Source organism: Callionymus lyra, chromosome 1 (assembly GCF_982586985.1).
Source record: "Callionymus lyra chromosome 1, fCalLyr1.hap1.1, whole genome shotgun sequence".
Lineage (NCBI taxonomy): Eukaryota > Metazoa > Chordata > Actinopteri > Syngnathiformes > Callionymidae > Callionymus > Callionymus lyra.
The window spans coordinates 8,808,772-8,835,641 of NC_141818.1; the positions used below are offsets into that span (position 1 = coordinate 8,808,772).

The window sequence follows — 26,870 nt, forward strand, 5'->3', positions numbered from 1 at the left end:
TAATAATAATAATTAATAATAACAATAATAATCCACCAGACAAAACTGTTGCTTTGGAATAAGTCGTCATGTGATCGTCTCCGCGTCTCTTGATTGGCTGAGAGTTTGATGAAGAGACTCGTTTAGTAATGTCTGATGTTACTATTATACCAACATGTTTATATTGAATATAAAAGAATATGAATTCAAAAATATTGAATTTAGAAAATATAGATGTTAATTATTGGAACAAGACTTTTAAACTCTATGTTTAGAAAAAAAAAAAAAATGTATTACATTTTTTTTAATTCAATCTAATCAAATTCAACCTTTCAAAATATAAATTATTGAATTAAACTATAAAAACTCTGCAGCGAGAATTCTGATTCGCTCTAGTAGAAGAACTCACATTTCTCCGATCCTTAAATCTCTTCACTGGCTTCCAGTTTCTTTCAGGATCAAATTTAAAATTCTGCTTCTTACTTTCATTGTATTTCTATATATTTTTTTTTTCTTTTTTAACTTTCAACATTTTAAATGTTAAATTCAATATGTTGATGTCACTTCCATTCATCTGCCATCTAGTGGCCTCTCATGTAAAGACACTGTATCATGAAACCTAGTCACTAACGTTGATGGATAGATTTCTGTGTCTTTCAAAATAAAAGCGTAAAACGTCTATCCTCATCACTAGTGTTGATGGGTAGATTTCGGTTTCCTTCAAAATAAAAGCGTCAAACGTCTATCCTCATCACTAATGTTGATGGGTAGAATTCTGTTTCCTTCAAAATAAAAGCGTCAAACGTCTATCCTCATCACTAGTGTTGATGGGTAGATTTCTGTTTCCTTCAAAATAAAAGCGTCAAACGTCTATCCTCATCATTAATGTTGATGGGTAGATTTCTGTTTCCTTCAAAATAAAAGCGTCAAACGTCTATCCTCATCACTAGTGTTGATGGGTAGATTTCTGTTTCCTTCAAAATAAAAGCGTCAAACGTCTATCCTCATCACTAGTGTTGATGGGTAGATTTCTGTCTCCTTCAAAATAAAAGCGTCAAACGTCTATCCTCATCACTAGTGTTGATGGGTAGATTTCTGTCTCCTTCAAAATAAAAGCGTCAAACGTCTATCCTCATCACTAGTGATGATGGGTAGATTTCTGTCTCCTTCAAAATAAAAGCGTCAGACGTCTCACCTCGTCGCTCGTCCATCTGTTGGGGAAGGACGGTCTGAGTCTCTTCAAACAGACGACTTCTCTCATGTCTTCGTACGAGGGGTCCGTGGGCACCAGGTCGTGGTACGGCAGCTGGTACTCCTCCAGGATCCCTGCAGGGGTCACAGCTGAGGTGAGTCGTGGGTCGAGGACCCCAGGACGGTGGCGGCGGCGGCGGCGTCTACGTTACCTCCCGACACGCAGCGCCGTGCGATCTCCCACAGGATGAGGCCGAAGCTGTACATGTCGGCCATGATGTAGGACTGGAAGTGACTCCGGTTCAGGGTCTCGTCCAGGACCTCGGGGGGCATGTAGCGCTTGGTGCCCACCCTGGTGTTGGGCGGGATGTCCACCTCGTTGGTGTCACTGCGGGGTGAGGGGGCGGAGTCAGCAGGTGCACGAGGAGGCGAAGGGGGCGGAGCTTCTCACCTGATGAACTTGACGGCCAGGCCCAGGTCGGCGATGCAGCAGGCGCCGTTCCTCTTCACCAGGATGTTCTTGCTCTTCAGGTCCCGGTGGGCGATGGCGGGCTTGCCCTGCGTGCCGAAGATCTCGATGTGCAGGTGGCACAGGCCGGACACGGACGAGTAGGCCAGACGCAGCATGGCCCGGTTGTCCAGCGTGGTGGACTTGAGGTAGTCGTACAAGGAGCCGCTCTCGTGGTAGTCGGTGATCAGGTAGAGCTGCGTCCACGAGCCCGTGCCCTTGATGTCGGCCGCGATGAAGCCTGGACCAGAACCACAGTCTCACTGATGGAGGACTTAACAGACGTCCCTTTAAAGAATCTCGAATGTCTTGCTTTGAGACTCGAGTGTCACATGGTTTTTTATTAGTGTTGTAGAGACGCCGGGTAAGGGACCGTCCTCAAATTATCAAAGTGTAAAAAGGGAGTGGAAATGTTTTGTTATGAGTCACAAAAACGGCTAAAAAAAGGACATTTAAAAAATATATTTCACATCTAGTCTAAATATAGTTACATAATTGTAGTACATAAGTTTTGAAATGTTTTGTTAATACTTTTATATGTCACCTGTAAAATACATGTCTGTGATCTTACTTTAGATAAAAAGAAAATAATTTGATTTAATCTGGTACTTTGTTTCAATAAGATTTTGAAGTAACTTTAATTAATTAACATAATTAATGATACATTTATTCATGTAGAACATTTCAGACATCGGTGACGCAATATAATAACAAACATAATTTGTTTAAAAACGGTGCAGAACATTAAAAACAGCACAATAGTAGCTAAAAAAAACAAGAAAAATCATATTTAAATTATAAAAGATTGTTAACATTTTAGGTAAAACCACATTAAATTATATATATTTTTTTTAAGTAAAAACTCATTGACAAACCAATTTAAAAGTTAAGATGCGACATCACATAAAGCAATACGTCTATAAAAAAGTATTTTTTAAAATAGACCCTGAAATAACACAAGGGAGAAATATTTTTGTGGAATATTCCTTTTAAATACCTGAAAATCTTTGTAGATATATTTAGATCAATAAACTCTAGGACACAAAATTGACTTGATTTTGATTTTTAACTGAACCTTTCAGGTATTTTCGGGTATTTTCAAAAAACTGTGAAGTGAAGGTTGTTGTTGTATCCTAGATGATAATATCTGCAGCGAGTTCTTACCCAGAATGTTCTCGTGCCTCAGCAGAACCGTCTGGTACATCTCGGTCTCCCTGAACCAGCTGGCCTCCTCCGTGGTGAAGAACACCTTGACGGCCACCTTCTCTCCTCTCCACCTGCCCATCCACACCTCGCCGTACCTGCCCTTCCCGATCTGCTTCACCATGTGGATCTGCTTGGCGATGGTTCTCTGCACCTGGAGGCGACAGGCGTCACACACCTACGTACTTCTACGTTCCCTTCATTGGCACTTTCTCACCAGTAGAGGGAGCCCCGAGCCTGAGCCTGAGCTCTGCGACTGCTCGATCAGGTCCTTCAGAGACTCCCCGGGAGGGATGTAGGTCTCATCCTGCTCCAGACCGATGCTGTACCGAGGGCGGGACTCGTTGCGCTTGTACCTGCAGGTGTGGAGGGTGGAGTTGAGGGAAGAGAGGTTAGAACAAAAAGCTGGTTTGGATGGAGTTTGAGCAGAGTTTGATTCACCTGAAGTAGCAGAAGAATATGAAGGCGGCGAAGAAGATGCTGCAGATGGACCCGGAGATCAACAGAGCCATGTTGTTGATCTTCCCGTCGGAGTACACTGACGGCAGAGATAAAGAAATACTATCAACAAGATGTTACTTTAGAAGAAGAAACAATTTTGAGTACTCAGGAAGTGCCATGTACTCTCGATGCGTTCATGTACTCAAGAGACGTTCATGTACTCATGACGCGTTCATGTACGTTCATGTACTCACGACGCGTTCATGTACTCATGAGGCGTTCATTTACTGATCACACATTCATGTACTCACAAGGCATTCATGTACTGACGAGGCGTTCATGTACTCACGACGCGTTCATGTACGTTCATGTACTCACAACGCGTTCATGTACTCATGAGGCGTTCATTTACTGATCACACATTCATGTACTCACAAGGCATTCATGTACTGACGAGGCGTTCATGTACTCACGACGCGTTCATGTACGTTCATGTACTCACAACGCGTTCATGTACTCATGAGGCGTTCATTTACTGATCACACATTCATGTACTCACAAGGCATTCATGTACTGACGAGGCGTTCATGTACTCACGACGCGTTCATCTACTCACAACGCGTTCATGTGCGTTCATGTACTCACAACGCGTTCATGTACTCATGAGGCGTTCATGTACTCATGAGGGGTTCATGTACTGATCACACATTCATGTACTCATAAGGCCTTCATGTTCTCACGATGCATTCATGTACTCAGGAGGCGTTTATGTACTGATCACACATTCATGTACTCACGAGACGTTCATGTACTGATGAGGCGTTCATGTACTGATGAGGTGTTCATGTACTCATGAGGCGTTCATGTACTGATGACACGTTCATGTACTGATGACACGTTCATGTACTCACGAGACGTTCATGTACTGATGAGGTGTTCATGTACTCATGAGGCGTTCATGTACTGATGACACGTTCATGTACTCACGAGACGTTCACGTACTGATGAGGTGTTCATGTACTGATGATACGTTCATGTACTCATGAGACGTTCATGTACTGATGAGGTGTTCATGTACTCATGAGGCGTTCATGTACTGATGAGGTGTTCATGTACTCATGAGGCGTTCATGTACTGATGAGGCGTTCATGTACTGATGAGGTGTTCATGTACTCATGAGGCGTTCATGAACTGATGAGGTGTTCATGTACTCATGAGGCGTTCATGTACTGATGAGGTGTTCATGTACTCATGAGGCGTTCATGTACTGATGACACGTTCATGTACTCACGAGACGTTCACGTACTGATGAGGTGTTCATGTACTGATGATACGTTCATGTACTCATGAGGCGTTCATGTACTGATGATACGTTCATGTACTCATGAGGCGTTCATGTACTGATGAGGTGTTCATGTACTCATGAGGCGTTCATGTCCTCACAACGCGTTCATGTACTCATGAGACGTTCATGTACTCATGAGGCATTCATGTACTGATGATACGTTCATGTACTCACGAGACGTTCATGTACTGATGAGGCATTCATGTACTGATGACAGGTTCATGTACTCACGCGGTGGTTTGAGAGGCGGCAGCGTCGGATGCAGGTTCTTGTTACAATAGTCGTGATCCGTGCAACACTCCAGAGACTTTCTCTGACGGAATCGCCAGGTTTCCTGCAAGACATTGAAGACTGAGTTGAGACTGAATGACAGTATTGATGAGATAAATATAAATAACACATAAAACAAAAAATGCAAGATAAAATTCAAGTGGGTATTTGAAATATAAATAACTAATTAATTAAATACAATTCAATTAATATAATTTAATTTAATAATATTCATGATCCAGACCGCAGACCTGTAGAACGAGTTCTTGAACCTTAATGTTTGGTCAGGATTGATCTCAGTTTAGTGCATGTTCTGATTTATTATTTAAGATGAAATGTATTAAAATAAATAAAAAACACAAAACATTGCATTACTTGACTCTTGTGTTGCAGAAGTTACAGACCACATGACTCTTGATGAAGTCATAACTGATTTAACTTGTTTTGAAACCAAAATACGTCCAAACATCAGCTTTTAAAAACTACTGGAGTCGACTGTATCCTCTCGTCCTCAGTCACCGCTGGGATCTCAACGTCAACTGCCAAGGGTTGTTATGATTTCTGCCATCTGGCGGCCGGAGGTTTAATTGCAACACAAAAAATGAAGAAACGCTTCAAATATATTTCCATGTTAATTGTTAATAGAAATTATTTATTGAAATATAAACCATTAAAAAAAACTATGCTCAAAATGTATCATTTTTTAAACAACTAGTTAAAATATAATTATTTAATTAAATAATTTTCATGATCCAAAAAGATAGACATAAATAGATCTCAGTAAACTGACTTTTTAATGTATTGTTTAAGACCAGACATATTATAATAAATACATTTTTTAAAAATTAGAAATATTGCCTAAAAAAATTGTATGAGCAAATAAAAAAAACATTGTATACATTAAGTAGTGAATCCTTCTCAAACAGTTACTGATCCTTCATTTGTGGCCGAGTCTCAACGGTTGATTTGGAGACCTCTGAGTTAATGCCTACAGTATAAAAAAGTGGGTTTCGTTTCTCTTACTCTACATTGAAACTCTGCCCCGGCGAGCCCCACGCAGCCGGCCGTGAGCACCGGCACGTCTCCCTCTTCCTCCACCATGGTGAAGCAGGCGCCGTCGGTCCTTTGAGCAAAGCACAGTGAGTCCAACTATCGCGTGATGGCGTCGCCACGGCGTCGTACCTGCAGGTGTTGTTGGTGGTGTCGTCGGGGCAGTAGTGGTAGCAGTGGCACCACAGCAGAGGAGGCGGGGTGGAGGACGGAGCGGCGCCCCCGCTGGTCGCCTTCCCCGAGTCCGCCGCCTCCTTGCTGGAGGACTTGAGCAGCATGCTGTCCAGAATGTTGCCTGGAAGACGCAGAGAGAGAAGTTCAGCATCTGCACCGTCGCTCCCGAATTGATTGACAAGTTTGTGGACTCGTGAGATTTATAACGAGTCTCTTGACACACGTGTGTTTTTTTTTTTTCCGCTCGGTTTCCTGCTGATCATGTATCAAAAGAGCAGCTGTCGAGGAGGAACCAGGAGGTTCAGCCCGGGCTGGTTCATCTGCACTGAATCCACCCGTCGACGCAAATTTATGTCCTCGACAAAGACGGATGAATCAGAGCCGTCGTTCATTCCAACTCCTTGTTCTGGGTTTAAAAAAGAATGTGATCTCGGTCTGATGTCATGTCTGCAGGTCCGAGGGAGACCGAAGTGAGTCACTGAGGAGATCGAGCGAGTCTTTGTGCTGCTGCCAGATAAATACAAGTGAGAACCAGCAGAGATTAGACCTGGAATAAAGTCTATTGAACGACAAATATCTGCGTATGGAGGAAGAAATATATTTGTCACTGCATTTAAAAACAAGATGTATAAATATTTGACACAACACTAAAAGTCTAATAAATGAGTCACAACTTCACACATTGAAATGCATTTCAATGACTTAAAGATGGTTTAACACAAATATAATTCATCTTAATCATCGTGTCTAGAGTTTAAACACCTCAATCAACTCTGGGAACTGTTGAAAAAACACCAAATTAAACTCGTATTTCACTACATATTCAATACAAAAACTAAGATGAAACACGATAAATAGTCGCAGTTATGTTGGTGTTGATTAGAGTAATTGTATTGATACATATTTAAAGAATAACAACAGTTGGAAAAAGAGAGGAAAAAAAGGAGTAAATAAATGTTTATATTTATTATTTATTTTAATGTACATCATGGGTCTCAAACTTGCTCATACGTGAGTCCCCAAAAAATAACAATTTTAGTCTGATCCATATCAAAATATACATTCACATTTTTCCATTTATATATTTGACTGTGTTTTAAATTGCTTACAATAAAGGCTACGACAGTGTATTGGTAAAAAAAATCGTGCAATCAAGATACAGTTGAATTGTGATACTATAGTAACTAAAATATATATTGTAGTATTATCGAGTACTTGACTCTGGTATTGCAGAATTTACAGACCACATGACTCTTGACAAAGTCATAACTGCTTTTATTTGTTTTTAAACCAAAATATGTCCAAAAATCAGCTTTAAAGGCTGCTGGAGTCGACTGTATCCTCTCGTGCTCAGTCATCGCTGGGATTTTATTGTTTCTTTGGCTTCAGACGACACAAATTCTGCTAGCGGACAGAAGTTTAATTGCAGCACAAAATATTATATATAATAATATGTTAATTGTAAATAAAAATAATTTTATTTTAAACCCACTTTATTGAAATAACATTACTATGATAAAAAATAAAATGTAAAACTTAAAAAACTTACATTTAAATTGATAAAGTAGTATTCAATATAAAAAACGTATTGTTTAAGATATATTACTATACTTTTAATTATTTTATTAGAACCCTAATAAAAGGCTATAATAATTAAACTGAATAAACTGAATTTTTAACAAATATTTTCTCACAGTTGCCATTATTTTCCGACACTTTCCGAACCGATCCTTCCTTCGGTCGGCGACGCCTCGACAGAAACGAGAGGTTCATAAATACACGTCCATCATCCTGCGCAGACAATGCTCGCGGAAAAAGGGACAGTGGGGTTTAAAGGGGTCACATTAACAATCGAGCGTTCGGAGAGAAAAGGGAGGAAGAGTTGGAGGGAGGGAAGAAGGGGGGATTAACAAACGAGAAGTGACAGAGCTGCGGGGAACTGGTGGGCAGTGTAGCAGCACAGAGGGACGGAGCAGAGGCCACTGGCCTTTTCCACCCTTTTCTCTCACCATCACCCCCTTTTTTTTCTAATGCTCACTCACATGAGGCGCCTCCTCCTCATTGGCCTACTTCTCGCCCGTCATACTTCCACCCTTCGTGTCTGGCCCCGAGAAATCGCTGAGCTGTTGACACAACATCTTCCACCTGCACCTGCGATTCCTCTCGCGCCAGACGAGCCAGGAATGCCAGTCGGAAATCAAAGGTTAATTAATGATGGCGGAGGTCGCTTTGGTCCAAGGCCATTTTTTCCGAATTTTGCAAATGTGCTCATCGAAGTTGAAGCGGGAGACGAAAGAAAGTCGTCAGAAGAATCGACAGAAGGTTTTATCTTGTTCTGAGCTTCCTTTCAATTATTTTCAGCCGCTAACAAGACTAGCTTCCTCCTGGTCATAACTACGTTTCTAGGAAGTCGGGCTTCTCTTGTTCGATGACGTCAGAGCACAGACTAGATTGATGGCTCACGCTGGTGTTTTACGAATCTATTGGTGACATCATCAGGGGGATTACGAAGTTATGCAGGCGTCCACACTTTCCTGACTCACGCTAGTTTGTCGTCGTCACTCCGATAATAACCTGAGATCACTTCAATTTTAAATAGTTCTTAATTCAACGTAACATGTAATTTGTTTCTTACGTAGCAATTTTTTTTTTTTGAAAGTGTCTATTTCAGACCTTGGCTCCTGCAAGATATTACTCAAGCCACTTATAGAAACAGGGTCTTTGTAATAGTCAGAACAGGGAGGTACAACTTTGGATGTATTTTAAGACTTTATATTAGAGATGATTATATTTATAATAATGTAAAAGTACAGTTACATTATGGAATAGATTTTTTCCTGTGTAGGGGGAGGTGTTGTCCACTTTCTTGTATACAACGTTTTTGGAAAATACACACGGATGGATGGATAGATGGATGGATGGATGGATGGATGGATGGATGGATGGATGGATGGATGGATGGATGGATGGACGGATGGACGGATGGACGGATGGACGGATGGACGGATGGACGGACGGGCGGGCGGACGAACGGACGGACGGACATATGGATAGATAATCATTATGTCCTCTGCAGGTAAAGGACTGAGGACAAGAGGATACAGTCGTTAACATGTAAATATTCACAAGAGTTTGTTCATTTTCGTGTTGCTAAATGGCAGCAGTTTCATCAGCTGATAAAGGAACAATGAATCCGTCTGTGCATGAATACATATTAAAAAAGATAAATAATTCAAATGTCGGCAACAAGAAGTCAAAAGTGCATGTCAAGCATCAGGGAGAGAGAAGATGCATTTAAAACTTAAATGCTCACGTAAATGATCTTCTTGTAAAGTAAACCAACCAACACTCAGGCGTCATCTTGACGTAAAAGTGTTTTTTCTTCACCGTCACAGTCCTGCAGACATCATGAGCTCTCAGGGTTCTCCCTATAGATTCTTTCCAGGGCCTCATGGAAGAATAACGGGGGCGACTGTCAGCCCAGAATTAAGGATGGCTGCACCTTAAAGGGGCTTAAAAGCCTGTTTTGCTCCAGACACAAAAAGGGGCGACAGGTATTTATTATTTACAATGAGAGGAGGGTAGATATGGAGCATGAAGATGGAGGGAGCAGATTCGGAGGAAGACAAAAGGACAAGTTCATCCGTCATCCCGTGGCTTACGTCAAACAACCACCGCCGGCGTAAACACGGCGCTGCACTCAAGCCCGTCTCCGAGCGGCCGTTCGTCTTGCCGGTGTTTGACAGAAGCAGAGGAAGAATGGTCGGGTCAGAGGTTCTCCTTCTTCTCTTTACCTCCTCGCGTCAACGATGAGAAGAAGCATCCCACGAGTGCAGGAATGTCTCAATGGACGTCCTCCGCCCGAGGTTCATGTGTTCGTCCGACACACGGCAACAAAGCTTCTGTGTTCCGGGCTTGATTGCGGTCGTCTTGTCTTACCGGACTGGCACACGCTCCGGCTAGAAGGGTAATTATGGTCTGTTTGGTGGAATCGCTTTTTTTTTTTTCTTCTAAACACCAGCGACCAGCTGATGAAATATTTCTTCAACCCAGTAGTTTATGAACCTTCTGGGCTTTTAGTGAAGGATTTTTTTTGACAAAATAAAAGCAACATTTCTTTGCAAGACTTTGACAAATGTGTTCGTATTAATGGTAGTTTTGAGCAGGAGCCTCCGAACTCCTGGGAAATATATCGCAGCTGAAGGAAAGGATTGATGCTCCAAACACCTTGTCGCTTACTGGCAGTGATATTGTGTGTGTGAAGTAGAAAAAAACTCTCAAAACTTTATCATCTAAATGTTTCTAAAGGTCTTGACGAAGGATAAAAACAATATTAGACAGATCTTTAGCAATTAGGATTTTGTTTCTCATAGTCACAAACAATGACTTCTAACTAATGGTGAATAACTAGAATTTACAGATACTTTACTTTAACTTTTTTCTTTAAAATATGAAATCGATATTCAACAGCATTGTATTGGTTAAGAAATATACATATATATATATATATATATGTTTGTAAAATCATATTTTATTTGTATCATAGCCATATTATTAAAGCTATATATACATATAAATGTTCATGGGATTTGTTCATTTTAGCATTGAAATTAAACTTCCGGCCGCTGCATTGCGGCAGCCATTATGTCCTCCGCTGCTAAAGGACTGAGGACAAGAGGATACAGTCGACTCCCAGCAGCTTTTAAAGCTGATGTTTGGACATATTTTGGTTTCAAAATGAAAACTGTTAAGACTTGATTCAGACTCATGCGGTCTTTAAATTCTGCAACACCAGAGTCAAGTACTCGACAATACTACAAATATATCCTTGTTACTACAGTATCGCAATTGATCGTATAGCAAGATTCTTCAGTCAAATGGTGTTTATCTTGTCAAATTGCCTTTGAAAAAAATCATATTTTATATGTATCAAAGCTATATTATTAAAGCTATATATACATATAAATGTTCATGGCATTTGTTCATTTTAGCATTGAAATTAAACTTCTGACCGCTACATGGCGGCAGCCATTATGTCCTCCGCTGCTAAAGGACTGAGGACAAGAGGATACAGTCGACTCCCAGCAGCTTTTAAAGCTGATGTTTGGACATATTTTGGTTTCAAAATGAAAACTGTTAAGACTTGATTCAGACTCATGCGGTCTTTAAATTCTGCAACACCAGAGTCAAGTACTCGACAATACTACAAATATATCCTTGTTACTACAGTATCGCAATTGATCGTATCGCAAGATTCTTCAGTCAAATGGTGTTTATCTTGTCAAATTGCCTTTGAATGCCTAGAAAAAGTAGAATAAAAGTTTTGAGGGGAAGATAATATGCCCTTTTCATGTTCTAATGTAAGTTACGAGGATTTAAAAGAGAATAATAACCCATCAGAATTAAATCTAAAGTAGAAAAAGTGAAAAAAAAAGTGAATCGAGTTCGTCTCCATCAGATCAACATCAACAGCAGCAGGCTCGTGGCATCGATGAATCACATGAATGATGCAGCGAGAGTTCCTGTTTTCCACTTTACATCTGTCGTCTGCCAGGTTCGTACTGGAACCAGCGGGTGGTGGTTGGGTGGGGGGGGGGGTGGTTTTTCTTTTTCAGGAAATGATCGACAGATATACAAGAGATCCGGAACTTGGCGGCGAATCTGGGCCCCTCCCAGGAAGAGCAGAACATGATGAAGTATTCCACGCGGAGAATGTGTGCGAGGGAATCAAAGCAAATGAGAGCAGCTGGGTTTCTTTATCAGCAACTCCTTTTCTGAGGGCCATCTGTGAGCTCCTCCTCGCCACAGCCCACATCCATCCACCGGCTGGATGCCTGGGCGCTTCATCTTAAACAGGTGCTGAAAAAAACCTCAACACGTGACCTTCCTGCTGGACCGTAGACATGTTCCAAAAAATCTTTTGAACAATAAAGCAGGTTGAAGGCGTGACGGGTTTACGTTCGTCAGGCGTGATCCGAGGAGACGCTTCTCATCCGTTCTGTCGTTCACTCCAGCTTTACGTCATTAAAACCACGGCAGGCTGATAAGGTATCAGGAGAACACAGTAGTTCTTCGACTTTCTACTCAAACAAGGTCAAACCTCTGACGTTCTTCGGCAGATTCTACATTCTTGACACTTTGTGAGAAGGCCAAGGTTAATAATGGAATGTTTATCCAAAGTTTAAACCTTGTAGAAATGACTTTGTGTATCCCATGATGCACTGCAACTATCAGACCTCTGGCAGAAGCTAATGCTAAGATAACTACTGTTAAAATTGATGTTAATTGAAACAGTTTTTTGGCCGAAAAAAAGTTATATTCAAGTGGTATATTGATACACATTAATATTACAGTATTTATTCCTGATACCATAGTTTACATTTTTGTCGATTTTATTTTCAACATATACTTTATTGGGATTATATTAGATTATGGTTTGTTTCCATTTCCATTCCCATTAGCTCAATCTATAATAAAATATGATATAAAATATATAAATCATTTTATTAAGGATATTTTATTGATATTAAACAGCACTGAATAATTTTAAATATTATTATATTATTATTATTATAGTTGTTGTTTTGAAATTATTTTATTGTATCCATTTATTTACAATTAACATTTAAATATTCACAGTTTGTTTATTTTCGTGTTGCTAATTGGCAGCAGTCCTTACTTCATCAGCTGCTAAAGGAACAATTAATCAAGACGAGATCCCGGCGACTGAGGACGAGAGGATACAGTCGACTCCACCAGCTTTTAAAGCACATGTTTGGACATATTTTGGTTTCAAAACAAATGAAAGCAGTAACGACTTTTTCAAGAGTCATATGTTCTGTAAATACTGCAACACCTGAGTCAAGTACTCGACAGTACTACAAATATATACTTGTTACTACAGTATAACAATATATTGTATCATTGCCGCAGTATTGTGATGAGTATTCGCCAGATTCTGGCCAAAACACACCTGTATTCATGACCTTTATCCATCAGACATCAGCATCAGAAACGACAGACAGACAAATACTAATTGAAGTAATAAAGTAACAACTACTAAGAGGAGAGATGAAGTGATGACTCAGCAGGATGCTCTGCTAAAAGGGTATTGAATGGTCCAGAGAGTGCTGCTGTAAAGATCGTCCATCATGTCTAGACACTCTCAGACTTTCCAATCAAACAGATGAAAAAGAATAAACAACTAAAAACTACTGAGAATCAGCTTAAACAACAGTTTCACTGATACCTCGCGAAAATACTCAAGATTACTAGAAAAAAATAGTAAAATAAGCATCAATACCAGGATGGAAAACTACAATGAAACTGGAAAAATGTATTTAAAATATGGTAATAATTTACCTTTGTCCTGAAACCAAAAAAAACAACGGTAGACTTTCATAAATATAACAAAAAACCAACAACGTCACACATCGTAAAAACTATTCTCATTGACATGCTATTCCTGTTACAACATCATGTGACACATGATTCCGTCTTTACCGCTAAACCACACTGATAAACAATAGCCACACACACACACACACAAACACACACACGCGCCGAGACAAATGCTGGCAATAACACATTTAACCTGACTAATTATAGAACTCAGGATCGTGACTTGAGCTCCGGCGTCGTGTCGGAAACGTCGCATCTAGCAACACACGGACGTCGGCGTTCAGAGGCGAGTCGGTCGAATGGAAGCAACTTTTTAAAGCTTTTTCGGAGATGGATTACTTTTGATGAATCTTTTGAACTTGAAAAAAATACAAAAAAAATGATTATTGAAAAATGCACACCAGCAATTTTTTTATATTTAAAAAATATATGTATTTATATTAATTAACTAATCTTTTGAAATAAATAAAAATACAAGGTATTGTTAAAAATACATAGACAAATAAATAGTATACAAACAAAAACAATGGTTTTCATCTACACGACATAAAGAATAGATAGTTTTGCCTTTTTTTAATTTATAGATTAATAAACATTAACATGTGATCATGTTCGATTCCATTCCCAGATCCATTTATAACGTTAATACAAAATCAGAATCAGAAAAAACGTTTTATTTCCAGCAATTTTACCGAAAAGTAGGATTTTTTTTAGGTCAGTGTAGAATAAAATTCTATAATAATGACATACATAAATAATTAGTTATATAAATCCAGATTGACTGACTGAAGTATTCATGTAGATCAACACCAACAATCCTACAACAAACAGATGAATATTTAAGAGTTTTCTTATTTTCCCAGCATCCACCTCTTCATCCACAGGCTCACGTTGCTCCACAAATGTGTGTAACTGACACCAAACTCCAAACCGCCCACGAGAACATTTGGTTTCACACTTCATGACTCTGCACGCACACAAACATCTGTGCCGACACACAATGGACGTCTCTGCGGCGACGCACCAGCCATGAAAGTATTGTGTACTTGTGTTCTTTGAAAACATGTCGATTTTTACAATCATTCTGTTCTTCTCAGGATGGTTGGCTTTAGATACTTTAATATTAATGTTTCATGTTCATGACATATAACGATGACAGTTCTTAAGATAACACACTTAGTAATAGATTGTGTGTTTGAGTTGATATGTTTTTTATATATATATAAATGTTTGAATCCATCCACTCAAGCTGCCAAACATCCATCGATCAAACTGTTTGACAGACGGATTCAAAAGTTATTAAACCGTCACAATTCATGGAGATAGATTTACACGTCAAGCTGGTGTGTAGAAGCATATGTTGTGTTAACATTACAGCTGCTGTGTGTTTGTTTTTCCCCAACGTTCCAGCCTGTTACGTCTCGGTCGTCTTCATCCACGCAAACAGACATATTGTGTTGTGTGCATGTGTGTGTAGGTGAGTGTGTATGTGGATGTTTGCTTGTGCATGTGTTTGTTTGTGTGTCCATTTGTGTGTGTGGACGCTTGCTTGTATGTTTGTGTGTATGTGAATTTGTGTGTTTGCATTTTGTGTCCATTGTGTGTGTATATGAGTTTGTGTTGGTTTTTTAAGTGTGTCTGGGTTTGTGTGTGTGTGCGTTTGTGTATGTAAGTTCATATTTGTATGTGTTTGTATATGTGTGTGTGTAGGTGAGTGTATATGTGAGAGTATGTTTGTGCACATGTTGGTTTTGTGGGTCTGTGTGTTTGGATGAGTTTGCATAAGTGTGCTCGCATACTTGTTTGTATGTGCATTTGTGCGTTTGCGTTTCTTGTCCATTGTGTGTGTATATGAGTTTCTGTGTGCTTATGTGAGTGTGTGTGGTTTTGTGTGTGCGCGTGTGTGTGCGTTTGTGTATTTAAGTTCATATTTGTATGAGTTTGTATATGTGTATGTGTGTAGGTGAGTGTGTGTTTGTGCACATGTTTGTTTGTGCGTCCGTTAGTGTGTTTGGATGTGTGTGCATGCTCGCATTCTTGTGTGTATGTGCATTTGTGCGTTTGCGTTTCTTGTCCATAGTGTGTGTATATCCTTTTGTGAATGTGTGTGTTTGTATGAGTTTGTGTGTGCTTGTGTATGCATTTGTGTATGTGTGTGCTTTTGTGAGTATGTAGGTTTGTGTGTTTATATGTGCATTTTTATGTGTATGTGCGTTTGTGTATGTAAGTTCAGATTTGTGACTGTATACGTGTGTGTGTGCTTATGTGTACGTGTCTGTTTGTATGTGTGTGTGTGCTTATGTGTACGTATCCTTTTGTACATGTGTGTGTGAGCATCAGTCGGTGTGTAACATCGACACTAGTGACACACAGATGTGAGCAGTACATGTCATGAACACAAATACCCCCACTGTGTGTAATCAGTGTGTCAGTGCCGGCTCTCTCTGTGCGACTAAGTGTGTTTATAATTGTGTGCGTCTCGCTGTCTCCACTGTGTGATTAGCTCGCCATTAACCAAGTCAGCAGTCGCCCATCAGCGGATCTGCAGGCCTTTCACTGAACTATCTTGGTGGACACGCACATATCTCACAAGGATATCTTTATTGTCGCGCTATTTGAAGAACGTGTGCTTCGGTTCGTACCATCCAAGAGAACTATGACAAAAAAAACAACTTAAAAACCTGCCGAGTCATGTTAAGTAAAGGTCATAATTTGTCCCCTCGGGGTCACATGGTGCCAGCTTAATTCATTTACAAATGGTTAAGACGAGCTGATGAAATACGACATCGACGGGAAGACTTTGACAACAACACAAGTCCAGCCGCGAACAGTAGACGACAACAAAGAACGCACACTCGCTCCATAAATTGTCGCAGGAGGGGTGAGTGCATGGAAAAACTTTAAGCCCGTCTAGTCCCAGCACACCGGGGGCTTTGACAATCAGCTTTGCACTTCACCTGTTATCTGTCCGTCATTGTGTTGTCCTGTTCGACACTCACGGCAACAACACAACCAGGCAGTCACAACAACATCACAATACATCCTCATGTCATCGGCCTTACATACATCAACAATTATATCATGTACTTTTAAGTGAAATGTGGATAATTCGTTGTGATACTGTAGTAACAAGGACATATTTGTAGTATTGTCGAGTACTTGACTCTGGTGTTGCAGAATTTACAAACCCAGTGACTCTTGACCAAGTCGTAACTGCTTTCCTTATTAAAATATGTACAAATATCAGCTTTAAAAAGCTGCTGGGAGTCAACTGTATCCTCTCGTCCTCAGTCATAGCCTGGAACTCAATGACGAAATAACTGCTGCCACATCTAGCCGCTGGCAGTTTAATCGCTACACGAAAATGACAAAAGACAGTGAATATTTGCATGTTATTGTGAAGAATAAAATAAATAGTTTAATTAAATACACACTTTATGGTAATATAATCAATAGAAGAACCATGATAAAAACAAAGTATGATTTTATAGACAATTCTTTTTAAAAAACAACGTAAATCAACAGTGCTTTTCAACAGTATAGAGTAAAAAATATATAGTTTAAGAGTATTAATATTCTATTTTGAGATACAATATTTGATATAGCGCGTTCTGCTTCTATTGTGGGTGTGCGAGTGAGTCGGGGAAAACTAACGCCACCTAGTGTCTCATTAAACTCATTGCTATGATGAACGATAAATAAGGTTGAGAATCATATACGTCAATCATAAATTATCAATCAATTAAATGTAGTAAAAGAATCGGTTTAAATGAGTAGCTCATCTAGTTAAACCGAACTTCTTACTTGCTGTTATTTGGATTGTTGCAAGGGAATATTCCAACTAATAGTGTCATATTGCTAAAAGAAAAGTAGTGTTTATGATATATTTTGAACTAATTTACTGGAGCAGAAAAGGGACAACGAAAGAAGTTTAAGGCTTTATATCAGAACTGAGAGACGGGGCCACATTTGTCTATCAAGAACTCAAAACTAGCAAAATAATGACGTGGAAATTAAGGTTGATTTACTTTTTTTAACAACTAATTCTTACATTCTTTGAGTATTTTCGGCCTTAAAATATACTGGAGAACCTTTTTTTTTTAATATTATCCAGTTGTTTGATTCTAAAATGAGCGTTTGTGGGATTGTTAAAAGCGTTTTACAAACCACAGCTACTAACAAAGACAAAGTCCCACTAAGACCACTGGAAGTCTCATTAGAAGTCGGTGACAAAAGCAAAGCAACTGGCGGATCTTTGACCATGAAAAGTGATACAGCAGTGATTATTTCCACCAAGGACAATGAAACGTAAGCTATCACGCTCACTTCGCACTTCTCAGAAGTCGCGGTGAAGGCTGCGAGTCTCGCGGAGGTGGAAGGTTACACAGGATCTTAGTGTGTGATTTATAATGTCCAGATAAGCCGGTGCCTACTTTTACACTCTCCTGAGAGGAGACTCCAGGCTCACGGACACATTAAGAGTTTAAACTTTGTGCTACTGCGAGAGAGGCGTGAGGCCTCGACTAAAGATCATAAAAGTGAAGTTTATTAAGCCAGATGTCATGTGTAATTAATCGTACAAGTTTCATATTTAAGGAGGAATGACTATTTATAATATTCATTTTTGTGTTATATCTCTCTTGAGGTTACACGAGTAAAAATCATGGTTTTACTTAAGTGTTTCTTATAAATTTCAAGTCTTTAAAAACTCAAGCGTCTCTTTAACGTCCAAATCTTCCTCTGGTGTCTCATTTCCTGTTCTCGTAGGACTCAAATGAAACACATAAGTTACACAAAACGCTCAAAAACAAAACACTTTGTGAAGCCATGAGATCTTGAGAATCAAACCAGGAGTTATGTTGAAAAAAACTTGAAGCTGATGCTACTTTCCTGAGCCACCGGTCATCTAAGACACTCAAGATCATGTGAGTACATTCATCAGATGATCTATTACTATTATTATTTATTTACTTTAGAGTGAGTTTCACTCAATGACATGCTGCAGCAGTCGGAGAGAGACCATCAGGCTGCTCAGTAACACCACACCAGCTCCAAATAAACATGTATAAAGTAAGAAAAAAAATGGAATAATTCAAGTCCAAGATTGTGTGTTTAAAAATAGTGACATTTATGTAACTGTATTTACAAAGTCAAAAACTGACACCTAGAAAACTGAAAAAAAAGAGGCTTAGAAAAACTCATCACTCAAAGAGTCGTATAAATGAATGTGAAAAAAAAGAAATCTTTTGTTGAGCATAAATAATAAATAATAATAATAATAATAACAATAATAATGACAACCAGTAACAGTCATGATGTGGCAAATCATGTACTAATATATACTTGGATACTACCCAGTTCAAACTGTTACAAGCCGGATTTATTTGAACAGCAGATCATCTTAAACAGAACTTAGTGGGAGACGCTAACTACTGCACCTACCTTACTTATGATGCAAACAAAACAGTGAACTCCCATGATGCCTTTCTTCTCACTGCTCTACTTAATGATGGTGGCTATAATACTCTTAAGTAATAAGTAATCTAAAGCTGTGTCGGTCGGCTGGGCGGCAAAGCATTATGGGAGTTGAGGAAAACCTTATATGCAATGTTGAGTTTGTGAGTTAAAATACATTATAATTGAATCCTTGCACAATGTTACCTCTGCAGTAAACAGGGATTACTGTATACATGTGTAATTGTGTGGAGTTAAGAGGCATCAAAAATTATAATTAAAAATTAAGTGGATTCAGAACATCGTCTAAAAAAAATCTTCTTATCTTTCCGAGTCACTTCGTTGACGGACTGAAACCAGACCAAAAGACAACCCTCCTTGGCAGGGGTAATAAAAACTTCCATGTGTTTTGTCTCTTCTGTGGAACACCCAGTTTTACAAGGTAATTATTAGGTGTGGAAGTGATCAGTTGGACCCGTCTGAGCACGAGCTCCAACTCAGCAAGAAACATCTCTCCACTGATACATGACTGTTTACACTGCGACAATAGATGTTTTTTTTAAATAACTTTTCTTGTTCTTAGGTAGACGTTTCAAGAACAAGACAAAAAAGAAAAAAGCACATAAACCTGGAGAAGGTCCAAGTTCATGTCATGAGTTCACAAATGTCTCCAGCAGCTGCTCAGAGCGTGTGGTGTTAGCATGAATCTGAAGCATTCCAGTCATTTTTATGTTTGTCTTGGTGTGCGCCACAAACGTTCACGGCATGCACCGACCAACAGGTTATTCATCCCGGTGGTTTTATTGACGCTTCCAGAAACAAGAGGGAAGGGTGAGAGTTCAAAGCTCGGCGCGGACTCTATAAGAAGAAGAAGAAGAAGAAGAAGTCGACTCCTGTACAATGACAAGCGAAGACGGACGAGGCGGAGGGTGACGAGGCCACCGAAGGCCGCCGGACGACCTCAGCACATAACACGCAGCGTGAAGCCCGAGCTGTTGCTGGCTCCACTTCAGAACTCCCAGCTGAAACAATCCGGGCTTGACTTTAAATAGAGGCGACGATAAAAGGAGCAAAGAAACGTCGCGATGGGACGGCGAAAACAAAAGAGAAACCAGCGGAAGTTTGTGTAGAGATTGATGGATTTGTCAACTTTTAACCAAGATTTTTCCACGTTTCTAACCTACTTTACTCATTCTATATGTCGGCGTTACAAAGATATGTGTCGGATCTAGGTGTAAATTCTCGACTAAACAAGTGGAAAATCAATTTAACGGCGAGACAGGAGCGCAGAGAAGCAGCCAATGAGGGAAGACGACTCACCATGTGCCAGAGTTTGGAGAGAAAACAGCCCGAGCATCAGCAGAGGACTCCGGCTCCAGACACAGAGAGACAAGCGACGCTCCAGCTTTCCTCCCTGCGCTGGCATGGTGGGAGTCTCTCTCCCCCGCTTGGGTTTTTCGCCGTCACCTCGTTCCCTCTACTCACCGGGGAACCCCGACAAGTAAACAGCCGCGACTTCTCCCGGGACGGTGCACAGCTCCGGTGTTGAATCCCCTCCAACGAAATTCCCAACAGTAGCGGTCCAGAAGGGAGACTAGAGGGAGATTGAGTGAGTGAGGTGGAGGAGGAGAAGAAAAAAAAAAGGGGGAGTTTACTTCGCTGACCCACTCACACAGACTTACACTGGCAGGGGGGCAGGGGGGAGGGAGGTGGAGAGATGGGGTTCAGTTGTAGGTTGGGGGTTGATTATGTGATTTAACAGCTTGAATCTTAAAAATATTGTCCATTTTACACTAAAATCATTAAGTTTAAAGAGTGAAACTATTTCTTGAAATCATTCAAATCCTCAGACAAATTAGGATTCTACTTTTGAATAAAAAAAAAGGTCAAACCGAAGTGAAAAGTTTCAGGTTACCAACTTAAAAAACTGTGACAAGAACACAACTGGATGATCCAATTGGAGAGAAACTGTCAATGAAAAAAAGTTATTTAAACTGTCTTGAGATCACCATCATTTTACCACCAAAAATCAAGACACATTCTTCTCTTTCTCAGCTCATTTTCTCCACCTTTAGGTTTTTTTAACTCAATCTGAAGAAGTTCTAACCCAAGTAAGTGGTGTCAGAACTCTAATCTTCCACTCTCAGGAGTCAAAGACCCTTCAGAACCGTCTGGATCGTGTGCTTCTCCATCGCCTTCCCCTCTTCCCCCCGGACCGGTGGACCAGACTGTCATCTCGAGCATGTCTAACCGCGGGAAGCCTTTTAAAAAACTGTGACAGCATTTGCCCTCAATCCCCTCTCGCTGTGAAGCCGTGTGTGCGAGAGAAAGTGTTTAATGTCGCCAGTAATTTTCTCGAGGAGGTGATATCTCGCACGGATCCGAGTGGAAGGAGCTCCCTTTTTGAAGACGGTTACTGTAAGGCATTGTGAGCGTTGGAAGCCTCCTCCTCCTCCCGCTCCCCCCTGAACCCACACATTATTCCTCAGTGTCACCCTCATGCTGGGCCCATGATGAATGGCCGAAACTGTCAGAAAGCGGAGGATGAGCAGTTAATCTGGAGGAGAAAGACGAGTGAAGAATGGATGACAAAAAGAATGGGAGAAGAGTGATGGTCTTCCGGGTTCAGATGGGAAAGAAAAACTAGATGAAAAACGTGAAGGTTGATCTGGGGAGCAGCGGGGAGGCATCAAAGTCAAACTACAAAAGAAGATTGATTCACTTTTTAAACCTCGTTTTATTACCAGCATGAGAAAGAAACTTCATGTTTACAAAAAATTCCGTTTTATCGCTTTTGTAAGGAGGAGAGTTTTAGACACAATTTTAGTTGTTGTAAATGAAAAATGTGTCACTAAATTATGGAAGTTTATCAATGTCATTAGAATATTGAATAGTCGAATTTAACATTTCAATGTTGTTGTTTTAACCATTTAATTGTTTGAATCATTTAATTCAATGATTTGTATATTAAACGTGTATTTTTTTAAATTTATTAATTAAATAACATTAAATGTTGGGGGGGGGGGTTATGCAGAGTTTGATATTCCAAAAATTAAAAATATTAAATTCAATATTTTTTTTAAATTGTAGGTATTTAAATTCAATTATTAAAATTAAAAAAAATCAACCTTTCAATGTTTTGATTGTTTAAGCGCTTTGTGACCCTGGTCTGGAAAAGTGCTCTATAAATACAAATTACTTACTTACTTACTTACATCATTGAATTCAATTATTCAATTAAAATATATTCAATCATTTCTATAGAAAAGGTTGAATTTGTTTGTATTGACATGTTTAATAAAAAACAAATTAAATAATGAAAATGATTAATTTATTTTTTCGTTATTAAACTAACTTTTTTATATTTAAGTTAAAGGCAGCAAATTGAAAAAAATGGATTTAGACGTTTTTTCTGCAATAATTATATTATTATTATTATTATTATATGCAATTTCAATACAGAAATATTGAGCAGAAGAAGAATGCTTGGATAATTTCCATACAAAGTTTCAACATAGGAAATTGAAATTCAAGCATTTAATATTCTTATGTCATCGATATACTTTTTACTAGTGCAGTCACTGCATGAACACTCGAGGAAATACAATCATGGATTTTAATTGAAAATGAAAGTACTGATCTAACCCTGATTAAAATGTTAAATCAACATGTTTTTTTTAATCAATTTTAACAACATCCTTCAGTCACTTTTGTTTTATCTGTTAGCATCTGCTAATCCTCTGTTAAACCATCTGTTTACTGTCAACAAGGACTAGTTAACACAAATTAGCTCAGCTGTCAAGATCCACTCACACTGCGTCAGAGGATCAGTTCTACTTCCTTAAAAACATTTCACCGTACATTAAATCAATCCAACGTATTTAACTGTCGCCCCTGCTCACTTCTCACAAGCTTTTTACCAACACTTTTCTTCCTCCTGATGTGTAAAGGAACTGTCAGTCGCTGGATTAAATCCATTTTAAAGGAACACCTCAGTGGCCCAGCAGCACATCTGTTAATCCCCCGCCATTCACTTGAGCGTGTCTTTATACTAACAAGCAGTTTAACATAATCTGGTCTAAGCTTGTCCATTCACTCCCGATTAACTGCTGCATTTACATAGCAATCCTTTCTGGCTCGACGCTCCTCGGGCAGAAAGAATCGGGAGAGGAAGTGAGAGAGCGGCGGAGATGGAAGTGCAGAGCGCTGCTGGTTTTCAATGGAACGTAACCACAGGAGAGAAGATTCAATGGTAGAAGGAATCAAAGAGGCGGTGATTCCACCGATGTTCAAAGTAGAAAAGTCATGCCTATGATACATACATTTATACGGAAGTAAATGTAAACCATCAGACCTGGAATATTAATTTCTAACACGGATTTTCTTTACACAATCTCAATCAAAATAAATAAAAAGTTAAATATCCAAAACCATTGAAACTCAAATACCATTTTTTTTTACGCGTGAATGAATAGATTTGTACAAAAATATTCAGTGATAACAAAACGTTGCAATAAAAAGGATGTCAAAATTAAATGTAAAAAAAAATATATATAAATTATTTCTTATAATTCAGTGTAAAAATTCAGTGTCAATATCCAGGCATTGTTCGTACCATATTCTTACACTGAATTTGTTTACGTTGAAATCATTGACATATCGTTCTTTTAACATTTAATTTTCAAATTACAGAAGAACATTTTTTTTTTATATTTGATTGTTTTAGAAATGTAAAGTCTCATTTTGATGCGTTAAAATTTGGTGTTAAAAAATCATATTTAAACGTCCATAGATTTAATTTATTCTATTCTGTACTTATGACCAGAAAACAGGATATTTTGTATTTTAACAGATTTGGGAGACTAGATGAGTGAGAGAAGTATTATAACATGTTTCAAACTCAACATTCTCCAAGTACAAGTCTGATCTGATTAAAAATCTGATTAAGGATGTACTTAATTTTCTTGCTCATTAGTTGTTTTATAACAACGGTCCATCATGCTTATAAAATATTTGGTAAAAAGATCCTAAAACATAAGTTAAAAAAATATATAAAAATTCCCAAGACAATCATCAAACATTACAGTTCAAATATACTAGATGAAAACTCCAAATTTTACATCAACAAGACCATAATCTTACGGAACTCAGCAAACCATTCCTGTAAAGTATTTTGGGCTAATATACAAGAAAAACCTAGAAAACTACTGCTTTGCTGATGGAATACCTTGAAAAACATATATAAACCTTTTATGTATTTGTGTATTTTTTCTGAAACATGAGGAAGTACAGCTACGAAGGAAACGGACAAGTATTCGCCTTTTAAAAATGCCTTCTTTGAATCATTTGTTTATTGGATATTTTTTTGCCCGGATTGTAAATCAATTTTAGTCCTGAGGACATTTGTAATGGGTTTTCTAAGAGGTTGCGATATTTATTGAAATGTGCGATATATTGGATGTATATTGGGACAAAGTATTCGACTAAATTAAGCGATTATTGTTATTGTTGTTTACATGCCTATTCTGTGCATGTAAATGCGGCCAATGAGGATTCAGTTATGGTGATGGTTCGCTGAGGCGGCCATTTTGGTAAACTAAATACGTTGAATCAATAAACTCTATAACACATTCAAAGTGTATTAGGGGCCTCTTATTATATTATCTTTATGTATAATGTGTGGAGGAAATCAAAGTTGGATATTATGTATTATTTGAGTTGATGTTTGTTTGAAGTTCAGGAATATTTTTGTACATAAATCGAAAAAGAGGATTTCTTGATCTGGGACGTTTTTTTTAAAACCAAGGGAATGATAACCAATCAAAAAGGAACACAGTTGTTGTTTCAAATTCTTTAAGGAGACAACAGGTTGATCAATGGAGATAACTGAGACTCCAAGATGGAGTGATGTTCCAAGTGCCTACACTGGGACACCAGGAAGTTTTAAACTTGTGTCAAGATCATCCGAAGTTGTGAAAACAAACATCACATAAGACATTTATTTTCAGCACTTAAGTGAGTTTATCAGCACATTTGAATCTTAAGACAATCAACAAAGTAAAAAAGGTGGAAAAGAAAAAAAAACTGTTGAAGTGTTGAAAGAGAAGTCAACCTCTGACCTCAGCAGCGATTTGTTCTTGATTGACCTCTGACCTCTTGGGGAGTAAAAAAAAAAAAGTCTCGGCGAGGAAGGGTAGAAAGGGGAGGAGGCGAGAAGAAAGAAAGACTGATCGCTGAGTCACTCACTACAGGATAGGTGTAGAAAAAAGATGGAAGCATCTCCACACGTGTGCGGATCAACACACCGCAGGCCCTCCTAACCATAATGAAAAGCATAATGACAGGTCAGGAACGCCTTTTAAAAGCCATCATTGTCACCGTTAAAGCAGCGACCGCATCACTTTACAGCGGCAGTAAAAACACTGACATGGATAGGTGTAGTCTGTAATCCTGAGAGCATAAATATTCCAATTACCATCAATTACTTTACAGTAGCTGTGAAAATAATCCCACGGTTTTTCCCTCAGGCTTTTTTTTTTTCTTTTTAGCAAGTATTCGCCAGGAATTTAATGGGACCATTATCATGTTACGTCCCGGGGAGTCAGAGAGAGGACAAGGTACGAGGAAACATGGAGTCCCAGCATGTCGGTTGGGTTGTAGTAAATAATTATAGTTTTTGCTCTTTGGTACTTTATTTTGGAATATTTATTCAAGATAATTCAATCCAGAGATACAGTTAAAAGTGATTTGCTGATGTGTGTTGATTTAAGTGTGTCTTAAATAGACTTTGGACTCTATTGTATCATCAGTATTTGTGTTTTTGTACAAAACTCTCATTTAAATTTAAATCATTAAAATATTTACACTAGAAAATGTGTTGAGGCCACACCCACTGAAAACACTTAGTTTTTTCTGGAGATTAAATCTTGTTTACCATAACCACACCCACTCTGCTGTGATTGGTCAAACATAAAGGTTTGTCACCAAGCGTCATCAATCCTGGAAGTCTCCACCTCCAAGGAACTGGTTGTGATGATAAAGCAGGGAGTGATTACAGCTGGAGGAGCAGTGAAGAACATTAATATGTCATAATAGACTCAACTCTCGTAACCTCTCATTCGCCGGGATTTCCGACGGAAGAAGTTTAAGTTCCAAATATGGTCATGATGAAGGACTTACTGCATCTTGGAGAGGAAGACTAAAACATTTGAAACATGTGAGTGAGTCAGAAGAGTTGCAGTTTGAAATGAGTTAACCTTTGAAAAAGCTAACGATGACCACCATTGCAAAGAGCGCCACCATTAGACAACTTTGTATAGTATCTGTAACCAAGTGTAGTCAGCAGAGACAAAGTAAGTTAGATTTTGGTCACATTGATTCACCAAAACATTCAACACGTGTTTATAAATATATAGTGATGACAATGACTTGCAGCACTCTTTACCCCCCAAATTACTGACACAAAGAAAAGTATTTAAGTCGAAAAAAAACAGGCTCTACAGTTATACTGACAAAACCCTGCGTGTAATCCTGTAGAAACACATTGAAATGTATTTAATATTATTCAAAAATTGGAGAAGAATCACTTCATATATTAGGATTAGGATACCAATTCCTACTTGTAAACAAGGCCCAATGTATATTATATCCTTTTTAGATTGAAAATAAAGTAAATTAATAACTAGGAACAAGTTATAGTTCACTCAAAATTTGCGCCGTTTCCCGTCTGTGTAGCATGTTAGCCTTTTATCTTCTGCTACAAACTGGCTTAAAATATATAGACTTAATTTTTCAGAGAAATTCCTAAAGTTGAGGCTTCAACACAAGATGGACGTTACAGACGAGCAGTATGGT

The 26,870-nt window shown here is 38.8% G+C and overlaps 1 protein-coding gene across 1 annotated transcript in view; it reads right to left on the reverse strand.

Moving 5' to 3' along the window:
* LOC148087848 (bone morphogenetic protein receptor type-1B-like) overlaps positions 1–26,870 on the reverse strand; it is a 63,554-nt gene that overhangs the window by 1,001 nt on the left and 35,683 nt on the right. Inside the window, exons 3-12 of the mRNA XM_087791865.1 lie at positions 20,337–20,610; positions 6,120–6,282; positions 5,961–6,060; positions 4,899–5,001; positions 3,323–3,419; positions 3,099–3,237; positions 2,843–3,035; positions 1,622–1,919; positions 1,383–1,558; positions 1,175–1,305 (exon numbers count right to left, since the gene is read on the reverse strand). Coding sequence (XP_087647991.1) covers positions 1,175–1,305; positions 1,383–1,558; positions 1,622–1,919; positions 2,843–3,035; positions 3,099–3,237; positions 3,323–3,419; positions 4,899–5,001; positions 5,961–6,060; positions 6,120–6,282; positions 20,337–20,442 — 1,506 coding nt within the window. The 5' untranslated portion in view covers positions 20,443–20,610. The remainder of the gene's footprint in view (positions 1–1,174; positions 1,306–1,382; positions 1,559–1,621; positions 1,920–2,842; positions 3,036–3,098; positions 3,238–3,322; positions 3,420–4,898; positions 5,002–5,960; positions 6,061–6,119; positions 6,283–20,336; positions 20,611–26,870) is intronic.